This window comes from Castanea sativa, chromosome 10 (genome assembly GCF_040712315.1).
Source record: "Castanea sativa cultivar Marrone di Chiusa Pesio chromosome 10, ASM4071231v1".
NCBI lineage: Eukaryota > Viridiplantae > Streptophyta > Magnoliopsida > Fagales > Fagaceae > Castanea > Castanea sativa.
Genome location: NC_134022.1, coordinates 22554655 through 22566614, shown reverse-complemented (window position 1 = coordinate 22566614; position 11960 = coordinate 22554655). Strand labels below are relative to the sequence as shown.

Genomic DNA, 11960 nt, shown 5'->3' with positions numbered 1-11960 from the left:
AGCTTGTGATTGCTTTGAGGAATTGAGCTCGGTTTGGTGGTTTTATTTATAGTGTCTAAGCTAGTGTGCCGAGGATTGCATAATTTCCTAGATAGAATAACTTCCTAAAGGGAATAATAAAACAATCTAGAATATATACCACTGTGTTCCCACATGGCCCTCTCTGGCTTTCTGCATGTAATTACAAGTTGCCTATTAGCATGTTCATGTGTGTCTAACTATCATTTTGGGCCTAGCTTAAGGTTAGTGTTGTCATAAAAACTTTCATGGAATAAGTAACAAGTGGCAAAACTTAATAAATTGACAAAAAAAAGTTGACAATATTGTGGAAGTACATTCCTAAATGCCAAACATATTCCAAAGGTAAAAAGTAATGGATAAATATATTAGAGATACCCAGAATGGTTTTTCACTAAGATTGGAATGATTTTGTAGAAGCAATTTGTTAACCAAAGCAATCTAACTTTATTTTTAGATACAAGCACTACAAAAAGCTCGTTCTACACTAGTGTTGTTTTTTCTAGTGCTTTACAAAACTACCATCAACCTATTGCAACGCTTTTAGAAACCGCTGGTATAGGTTGACTTATTACGGCAGTTTAAAGCTTTATAAACTGATGCTATATGTCTCCTATGGCGGCGGTTTTCGAAACCGCTAGTATAGGTGGAACTATTACAACGTTTTAAAACCACTGTTATAAGGTTGAATTTTCAATTTTTTTTTATTTTTATTTTTTATTTGTAAACAGCCTATTCCAGTGCTATAGATTTCTTCAATTGGAATACCTACCTTGGCGGTTTTAAAATCACTACTTTAGGGTTCTTCATATGTAAAACCTATTCCAGCGATTTCAAAACCGCCGCTATAGGTTTCAAATTAAAATAATTATTTCCTATTAATTATTATATTTTTTTAATTATTATTGTTACATTAATATTTTAATTTTTATATTTTATTTTAAATGACCTATTACAGAGCTTTTAAAAGCGTTGTAATTGAGTTTACTCTTTTCTTTCTATTAGCCTATTACAATGTTTTTAAAAACTTTTTTTCCCTTTTTTGGTGGATGGCCTATTAGCTTATTTTGCTATTTGCATATATTTAGGGCGCCATATATGAGGTCGGTAATGGAGTTGAGTTTATCCATTTGAGTAGAACTTTTTTTCCCACATAAACTAGATTGGCATCTAGTTCAAATAAGAAGAAAAGAGAAAAAGAAAAAGAAAAAAGAAAAAACAAAAAGCCAATAGAAAGAGAAGAAAAAGGAGAGAATGCGATTGAAAGATGCTTAATAAAAGTACTCTGCCCCTAATAGCATTGGAAATCCACAATTTTCCGTACAATTCATGTTATCTATTTTTCACATTGCACTAATTGGAAAAGTATGTGTCACTAAGATATTCTCTGCATGGGACAAAGAATAGTGCATTTTACTTTAAACAAAGCAAGTAGCCAATTATAGTATTATGATTGGTATGATATTAAAAAAAATAGAGTATTATATATTGACGTTTTAGGCATGTGAGGATAGCTAGTGTGATTACAGTAAAAGCTTGCCAATTGATGCCCACAGTTCCAGACAGCTGAAAACAAAGTATAGGGCTTACTTTGTTATATTATCATTTTGAATAGCCTGAATTAACAACATGGGACAATCTGTTGATTGTGATTTGTGAGATACGGTCCTTAATGCTTTCTAAAGAGATAATCTATTCATTGATAAATGCAAAATGTATATTAGCAAATCTAATTTAAAAAAGAAAATTATGTAGAAACCTTTATTGCATAGTAAATAAATTTTAGAAATTTCTTTTTGTAGATAGTAGTGCATACAATTTAACTATCAATTTCGGGTTTTTTATTTTTTATTTATTTTTTATTTTTTTTTTAAGAATATATATTGATCAAATGACACTTTATGGGTAATATAATTATTCTACATGCTTTCGGTGATTTTATCCATTACTTTCAGAACAATATATAAGGCTATATCTTCCCCCTAACTTTTAGTTAGTCAATGAAATCTTATTTTCTTTTTTTTTAAAGGTGTACTTAGTCAAAATCTTACTGCTTGTTTGCTGAGCAAATTATTTGGAGGGAAATATATATATATATATATATATATATATATATATATATATATATATATATATATATATATATATATAAACACACATTTATGCACACACATTTCATAATAAATTATAATTATGTAAACATTTCTATAATTCTCGTATGGTTGGTTGATTGACACAGAAGATAAACCGTTAACATTTTGATTTAATTTGATATTAACCAGCTTGTGTAACCAAATGATATCTTTTTTCCTTATGAAGGACCTGTAAAGTTAAATCAATAATCATTATCATACTAAGATTTTTTTTTGAGAATTTTATCAAAATAAGAATTTTTTTTTTTGTGAGAATGAAACTTGGCAACTTTAATTAGTAACTTAAGCCAATATTGGCTTCCTGTATAGAATAAAGGCGTGGAAGAACATCTTCCATCCATATCGTGTAACCTCTAACATGTATGGTATGTTTAGTTAAGTTATGAGCAACAGAATTACCAATTCATCGTACATGAGAAAAGGAAATACAGTTGGCTTCTGTCATAACTTTTACTAACTCAAGAGTATGACCAAACAAAGAAAGGGACCTTTCCTTACTGCAAAGGGTCTTGATCACTAAATCTGAGTCACCTTCAAGGATGAAAGGGGAACAACCTATCTCCAAGGTGAAAGAGACAACCTGAGCTGCTGCTAATGCTTCAACCATGTCGGAGGAAAATGGGAGGTGAATCTGCTCTGACAAAGACGCTACGGCTTGACCTCGGCTGTCCCAAATCACCATGCCTAGTCTAGCTCTGCCAATATCTTTGAAATTACTCCATCAAAATTTACCTTATAAGAATGTGAAGGAGGTGGAGATTGTCTTCTTCGTAAGGGAGCATTGAAGGATATTGGAGGTAAGGTTGTAGTATTTGCGTTGTTGAACTCTTGCAGGGCTTGTTGGGTGTTCACGGCAACCTGTGATGCTGGAAATCTGTATTGTTAACTCTGATATGATTTCGGCGGAACCAAATCGTCCACAATAGCATTTCCAGCTTTCCAGATTTTTTCCTTCAGTCTGGGTCTGCAACAAGAGCTCTGGAATCGTTGACAAACCTTGAAGGAGGTGAAACCTGTACTCTGGGAAGGCATTCCATATGAAATAATTCTGGGCAGTCCCACAATGCATGCACCGGATTCTCTAAATCTTCGTTGCAGTGATCATAGGTGTCCGACATCAAAATCTCTCTCTTCTTTAAATTTTCCTTCACTAGTAAAGCACCTTGGCGTGACCTCCAGAGAAAATTTTTAACCTTGTTTGGGATAGATAAACTCCAAACTGATTTTCATATTCCACCATGAGGATTCGAGCTTGCATTGGCTGAATTTGTAGAATTCTCCTTAGCTAGAAACTTGTAACCCAACTATACCGAATATTGACTTGAGGAAGTATAAGGCCATATGAGTTTATCATCACAGGAGAGTCTGCACAATGGAATACTTCTTGTTAGATCAGCTTCATGGGGGTTAAACAGCCCTTGTAAAAGGCTTAAATCCCATTGCCTAGAGTCCGGGTCAATGAGATCTACCACCTTTGCTTCCTCAAAGCCATCAACCACTGGGGACAAAATTCTTAGATGGTCTGAGGATGGTAACCATGAGCCAAACCCCAATTGACTCACCATTGCCCACTCTCCACCTAACACCTTTTAAAAGGACATCTCGACCTCTTAAGATGCTATGCCATGCATAAGACTCAGAACTAGAATCAGAGGCTTCCATAATTGAACAATTGGGATTTTGAATTTCTGGTCTCATTGGCAAAAATCTTTAATTAGATTACTATCTCTAAGTTTCTGTGACTTAATATAGCAAAATTTCCATTAGCCTATGATATTCTTTCCAGGAACCTATATAATTCTGGGTAGGGTAAGCTCCAACCACAAATCCAACAAAATCGGCAGAACTCAATCTGCACATTGGGTTGCTTGTTTGTGGGTTGGGTTGGATTTTATTGAGTTTTGGGTTAGGTCGGATTTGAGTTACTAATTTTTTCAATCCATCTAACCTAACCTAACCTAACACAACCCAACTCACCATATATATAAGTTTATCTTATTATTCTTATTTTAGTTTTTTAAATTGATTTAATTTGGTATATTGATAATTAATAGTTTAGATAAGTTTGAAAATTTCAAATATAACTTTGCATGTGAATTGTAATAATTTATTAAAAAAATAGTTTGTCTTTCTTTCATTACCAACAATAATAATCATATTTATTTATTTCATGCATGTGAAAAATATAAGTCAACTTGTAACCCATCAACCCATAACCCAATTGATATGAACCACTCACAACTTGTTTATGATGACTTGTTTCTAACCTAAATACTATCTAACATGTTACTCAAATAAACTGACCCAACTTGTTTGCTTGGACTATCATTACAAAAAAATCGTCCTATTGCAATGTTTTTTCCTTGGCGCTTTTAAAAACCACCATAATAGAAGAGCTTATAGTAGCACTTTTCGAAACTGCTGGTATAGGAAGTCCTATTGCGGCAGCTCGAAATCGGAGCTTTATTAATCGCTGCAATAGGAGGCCTATAGTGGTGATTTCAAAAAATTTTGGTATAAGGAAACCTATTGCAGCGTTTTACAGCTGCCGCTATAGGTTAGGTTTATCATTTTTTTTTAATTACTTTAATTTTTGAAAGTATCCTATCTTGGCACTTCAAAAGCGCTAGAATATGGTCGTTCTATCCCTGTGCTCTAAAAGCGCTAGAATAGAATTACTCATTTCCCTTATGGGAGAGACCTATCCTGGCGCTTTTGGAAACGCTAGCAAAGGGTTAACCTATCTTGGCATTTTAGAAAAGCGCTAGAATAGGGTCCACCTATTCCCTTATGTGATTGACTTATCCCAGTGCTTTTAAAAGTGCTGTAATAGGATTTACTCATTCCCTTATGTGATTTACCTATCTTAGCGCTTCTAAAAGCACTGTAATAGGGTTTACCCCTTCCCTTATGTGATTTACCTATCCGAACGCTTTTAAAAGTACTGGAATAGGGTTTACTCCTTCCATTAGGTGAGTGACCTGTTCTAGTGCTTTTAAAAGCGCTGTAGTAGGGTTTACTCTTTTTTTTTTTTAATGTAACCTATTTCAACTTTTTTTTCTTTTTCCTTTTGGTCATTTTGTAGGTTTCGAGATTATTTTGGTAATTTTTAGGTTTTGAGGGTATTTTGGTCATTTTTTAGGTTTCAGGGGTATTTTGCTCATTTTTTGGGTTTTGGGGGTAATTTTGTCATTTTTTATGTTTCAGGGGTATTTTGGTAATTTTTAGGGTTTCGGGGGTATTTTTGTTATTTTTTGGGTTTCGGAGGTATTTTGGTCATTTTTTGGGTTTAGGGGTATTTTGGTCATTTTATGGGTTTCGAGTATATTTTGGTCATTTTTTTGGGTCCGTGGGTATTTTGGTCATTTTTTGGATTTCGGGGATATTTTGGTAAATTTTTGGGTTTATGAGGTGTATTGGTCATTTTTTTTGAGTTTCGGGGGTATTTTGGTAATTTTTGGGTTTCAGAGGTATTTTTGGTCATTTTTTAGGATTCAGGGCTATTTTAGTCATTTTTTGGATTTTTGGGGTATTTTGGTCATTTTTTGGGTTTAGGAGGTGTATTGGTCATTTTTTGGGTTTCAGTGGTATTTTGGTAATTTTTTAGTTTCGAGGGTATTTTGGTAATTTTTTTGGGGTTTTGAGGCTATTTTGGTAATTTTTAGATTTGGGGGTATTTTGTTCATTTTTGAAGATTTTAGAGCACTTTGGTCATTTTCACTTTAGTGGCATTTTGGTAATTTCGATAATTGAGTGGTTTGGGGTTTACCTATAATAATTGAGTTAGGTTGGATTTGGATTAGAAACAATTAGTAAAATGGGTTTTAATGAGTAAATGAGTTTTATATGCCCAACCCAGTTATGCCCACCCCAAACTCACCCATTGGCCACCCCTAACAGTAAATGAGTAACCAATATAATTGATTTATTTGAGTTAATTTCTATTTATAAATTTATAAAATTAGATTCACCAATCCAATTGTTATAAATCATATATAATTTTTACTACAAATTGAACTATTTATTTTGTCAATATTTAAAATAATAAATTTATGTCTTGTAAACCATTTAGAGAATCCAATCTCAAGTTCACGTAAGTATATATTACAGATCCATATATATATATATATATAATTATAATTATACACACAATCAAGCTTCATATTTCAAGTTTTTTACAAAATATAATTATATTTGAGTTTAACTTGTTTAATTAGCGAACCTTAAGTAGTTTTGCTCAGCTTTTATAACCCTACTAAACATGTTAGAGATTTTTTTATTTTTAATTTATTTTTGAATGGGCCACCATCGATTGCTAGTGACTGGCCAAGTTAATATACATCATACATTTGTGAGGTGCATGTGGTGGAATTTACTTATCTTGCACTGCTTTAATTTGTTTGTTATTTGATGTAACGTTAACTACAATTTATATTTAAGAATTTTTTCTCTATCAATTTTGTGCAATTATTCACTCCGCCTACCAAAATTATTCTGCAAAAATAAGACATATTGCATACGAAGAGATGAAGTATATTTATGGTAAACATGTTAGAGATTTATTTATTTATTATTTATTTTTGAATGGGCCACCATCGATTGCTAGTGACTGGCCAAGTTAATACATCATACATTTGTGAGGTGCATGTGGTGGAATTTACTTATCTTGCACTGCTTTAATTTGTTTGTTATTTGATGTAACTTTAACTACATTTTATATTCAAGAATTTTTTCTCTATCAATTTTGTGCAAGTATTCACTCCGCCTACCAAAATTATTCTGCAAAAATAAGGCATATTGCATACGAAGAGATGAAGTATATTTATGGTAAAGTGGAGTACGCGGCAATGTCTATTTTGGTGGATGCATGTCGACAACTAGAATCTAATAAACGATTTCTGCAAATATATAATATAAGCATATAAGACATAAAAGTGTACGTTTAGGGGCAGCAATCTCTCTCAATATCAGCATAAGAAGATAAACAAGAAAAGGGAAGCTTCTTTCCCCATATTCCTTTTTCAGTCAAAAAAAGAAAAATATAAACTGTCATAAAAATTGAGATTGACAGCATAACAAGATAAACAAACTTTAGCAATCACATAATAACTCCCCTGGTGGATGAAGGCATCTTCATGCAGGAGCTGTTGTTTTCTTCTTTACTCAGATCACGTGGTTCAGTATTCCATATATTCTTTGTCTTTGGCAATGATGTGATTCAGTCATTTTATGATTGAACAGATGTTTCTGATGAATGAAAATACTACTAAATTACTAACAGAAGAGCATTTTATGAATCTTTTAAACTGTTTTCTTCCATTTATGAAGTGGGTGAACAATACCTTGCTTTCATCATTGAAAATCTGGATTACTACTGGGTATAGCACTCTCAATATCAAGTTATACAAAAACACTTGATTAATGGGACTGAATTAGAGATAGGTTTCCACTTTCCAATATTGGTTTTCACACAAAATTACTTATCAGAGGAGCTGTGGTAAGTGAATTTGGTGAATGATAGACATGCATTGTAGTACTTGACAGTTAAAGTTCCACTTCCACTTGAACTTAGTTTGAGAAAAAAAGATTGTTATTCCACTCAGCCAAAAAGAAAGAGTGCAAGTAGATTACAAAACACCACTTATTCAAGCCCTAGTAACATTATATTATAGAAACATGGTGTTGAAGTTCGATGCAGAAGTTATTTACTTTTATTCCAAATCCATATAGCTTTGGACCTTATGAGTAATGGGACTAGCTCATTCCTTACTTGGAGGCTCATAACCTCATTTGCACCACCAATGAACTCTTGCCCTATGAACACAGCTGGTACGGTTGGTTGACACCCCAACTGCAACAGTGCTCTTTCTATTTGCCGTCCATTTGGTATCTGATCAAGCTCATAAACTGTAGGGTTTGCCCCAAAGCTACATATCAGTGAATTTATGGAGTGGCTCATGCAACAAGAGCTCTTGCTGAAGATCACTACTGGCTTTTCAGCCACCAACCCTGTCACCACATCTATCATTATGAAAGTTGAAAAAGTAGGAAAATGTGAGTATGTATGTTTTGAAGCTTTGAAGTGAGTTAATATGAGGCTTTGCTTTGAGGAACTTGAGCTCCAATTGGTGTCTATATATAGATCATTTTTTAGGAAGAAGATATCTCAATGCATTCCGTGCTTACCCTTTATGATTACTTGACAATGACCTAAGTGGCTTTTTGCACATTGAAGAGCAAGTTGTACTGTAAATGTACTCAACCATCATCTTGACTACGTTAAGTTAGTGTCGTCATTCTGGGAATTTCACAGAATAACAAGTTGCATATATCAGAATATTAACATGCAAAATGTTATCACTGATCACAATGGTGGGGGAGTACAGTCCTTAATGCCAAAGATTATCCCTTTTTATGTTTCGAATTAAGTGATTAATATAGAGTTTTAAATATATCATACAACAGAGACAAAGAGGGAGGTGTTAGAAGATTAATGGAATGCTCATGCATGACACTCTCTAAGCCTAACCAGCTGATACCCTACGTAAGAACCTTTAAGCTAGCTGAGCCACTTTACATTTCATTTGTGTTTTGGTGGGGAAAAAAATTGTTGTATTTGATACGACAAAACGATAAAGTCTAAACGATAACTTCTCTCTCTTCGCCCTCCTTACTCTATAGATCAACCATTGATCGATATCAACTTTTTTCAAATGACATTTTTTTTCTAATTAATCGTTTTGCCGCATACTTTTTCTTGTAGATTTTGAATTTGAAATTTGGCTATCAATTGAGACTCCTAAATGATCCAATTTTTTTTTTTTTAATTTCAATTTTGGGGTTTATTTATCATGAATGCAAAATTTTATTCATAAAATTATTTGAGGTACAAGATATATGTGAGTTAAAGAACAAAATTCTTTCAAACTCATTTTCGCGTTATAATTAAAGGGTTTAGCTTCTGTCCAGTGGCCAGTGACATAACTAAAAATATATTAAAACAACTTATCCACATAAAAAAAAGAAGGAAAAAAGAAAAAGAAAAATCAAAGAGTTACTAAGTAGATATTGGAGCATCTGGCCAGGTTGAGAAAAAAAAGTAGGATTGTAGGGTTTATCCAATTATCTGGTGGAACATTTCTCATAACTTGATTCACAACCAGATCAATTCAAGAAAACCGAAAGCCAAATGAAAATTAAAGAGAAGAAAAATATGCTTTTTAAAGGTGACCTAACACATTATATATCTATTTTGACACATTGCACTAATCGGGAATGCTACTATATAAGATATATTATTCTCTTCGTTAAATACTAGTGCATTGAACAATTGGACAAATTAAGCCTATTTAGCATAACGTGTGGTTCTCCTTGAAGGTGGATTGGTATCCGACTGTAGATTAATTAGTACTTCAAAATCTTGCTATTTTTGCCAAAAGAAAATACCCACCATTGAGTCAATTGCATATATAATAACTAGCATATAACTCCATGCAAATGCATAGATGCATTTAAAATTAAAAAAAGATTATTAAAAAAATATAAATAATTAGTCAAATTAAATTTTTTTAAAAGCATGTAAAACATGCATTCATGCATACATATAGATACATTTAAAATTAAACACAATCTCTATCATAAAATATAGATAATTAGTTAAATTAGTTTTTTAAATTAAACGTAATTAGTCACATATTAAAATTCTTACCTAAATTTAATACTACTTATGATCATTTCTTTTTCTAATTTTTAATAAGATAGAACCTGTAAGTGCACAATTGCACCTGGACCCAAAGAAGATTATGGGCTCAGGCCCAATGAGCCTTAAACAATAAAATTTATAGAGTGTGGGCTTGGAACCTAGGTTAGAAGTACTGGGAGCTTGATAACAGGCTTTTATAAACAAACACAAGTAAATAACGAACGATAATGACAAATGGATCTCCTCGGACTACTTCTTTATTATTTCTCTTTCTTCTTTCAAGATTACAATTTCTTAATTTCTTTCTTCGTTTTTTTCATCCCCTTTCTCTTTGGCCTTTACCCCCCTTTTATACTTCCTTCCCTGATACTTTTTGAACAGTGACTAGAAGTTTCCACCTCACTGTTCAGGGGTCACTTCCCCATTAATGCGGCCAGGGAGGTAGGTGCAGAGTCTTTAATGCGGAGGTGGCAGCCTTTACTCTGGATATTTTCTTTAATACTGGTGCATCTAGAAGATTCAAGATGTCCCCTTTTAACCACTAGTCTTTCCAGGGTTGTGCCTTGACCTTTATAATGAAATCTTGAGTTCTCTTGGATCTGTCCGAGGTGAAACTCTCCTTCGGCTGTATCCTCGGACCCTCGGCGTATGGGCCAACTCATAGAGTTTAAACCTGGAGCAGGTCGGCCCTCCATGTTACGGCCCAAAGGCCCATATGCCCACCTAGGTCCTTTTACTCCCCACAGAACCTGCGGTGATGATTGTTATGTGGTGATTTTTATTTTATTTATTTTTTGAGAAACATGTGGTGATTTTTATTGAGTATATGTGAATGTTTTTTTTAAATTTTAATTTTATAGTTCATTAGTATTAGGTTTTTAGTATTTTGCATTTATTAATTCACTTGACACAAAGATTAAAAACTTAAGTAGACACATGATATAAGCTTAAGCAGATAATTATGGTATAGTTCCCATATAAATTTAGACTCATGGTGCAAAATTGGATTATAATTTCAAATTCTAATTCAATTTTCTATAAATTTTACCTATTAATATATATATATATATATAGTTGACTTATAAATTTGAATTTTTTTTAGTTATATGACTATGTTTTTTATGGTTTTATTATATTGGACTCCTCGTTTTCTACACTAAAATAACTAATTTGACACAAAAATTTAATATTTAGATTAGATGAGACACGTAGCGCAAAATTAAACTCTAATTGAAATTCAATTTTTACACTAAGTTAACTCACTTGGCACCAAAATTTTAAAATTTAGATTAGATGTGACACATGATGCAAAATTAGACTCTAATTGAACTCCAATTTGAAATTTAATTGAATTTTCTCTTTGCTTTACCTATTTTTATAAATATAGATGTGGCTAATTTTTATTATATTTTTTCACCCTAATATTCTTATTACTTAAAAGATTAGCAATAGAAAGTGGATTCTAATTGTGAGATAAAACTTTCTCAAAAAAAAAAATTGTGAGATAAAATTTGTAACCTGGATAATGCAATTAGGACTTTATATATGAAAACTTATCAAAGAGGCATGATTGTTGGAAACTTTTATCACATGCATATAAAGAAAGCTAAATAAAATGATACCCCACAAATGCATTATCCATTCTTTAAAAAATAAAAAATAAATAAAAGGATAAAGAAAAAAAAGGGGAACTTTTACCACCAGGTCCCATACCAGATGCCACTTGCTAGCATAAAATTAGAATATAACGAGCTTTCAGTTAATTTAACCATTAATTTTGTAAACAATTTATTCAAAGTAATGTTGCTCACAAAACCATGGTGCTGGAGCTAGCTAGATAAGAAAATTCCTTTTGCACTTTTAAAAATTAATTAATTTATTCATATCGACATTTTAATAGTAGTGTTAAAATACAGGAAATATATATATATATATATATAACACGTTTTAACACAAATTTATTATTAGTAGGGAATAAGACCTGAAGAACATATAACAAGGAACACTTTCTCAAAGAAAAAAAAAAAAAGACCTCTAGATGGTTTTCCAAGAAATAAAACTGATAATTTGGGTGTGATTTTCTTGCA

The 11960-nt window shown here is 32.3% G+C and overlaps 1 protein-coding gene across 1 annotated transcript; it reads right to left on the bottom strand.

Annotated features, from left to right (window-relative positions):
* Positions 1 to 7811: 7811 nt before the first annotated feature.
* On the bottom strand, positions 7812 to 8262 carry LOC142614250 (monothiol glutaredoxin-S1-like). The gene has a single exon (XM_075786829.1). It carries the CDS (start codon positions 8197 to 8199, stop codon positions 7873 to 7875), a length of 327 nt encoding a protein of 108 aa, XP_075642944.1. The 5' UTR covers positions 8200 to 8262; the 3' UTR covers positions 7812 to 7872.
* Positions 8263 to 11960: the final 3698 nt, after the last annotated feature.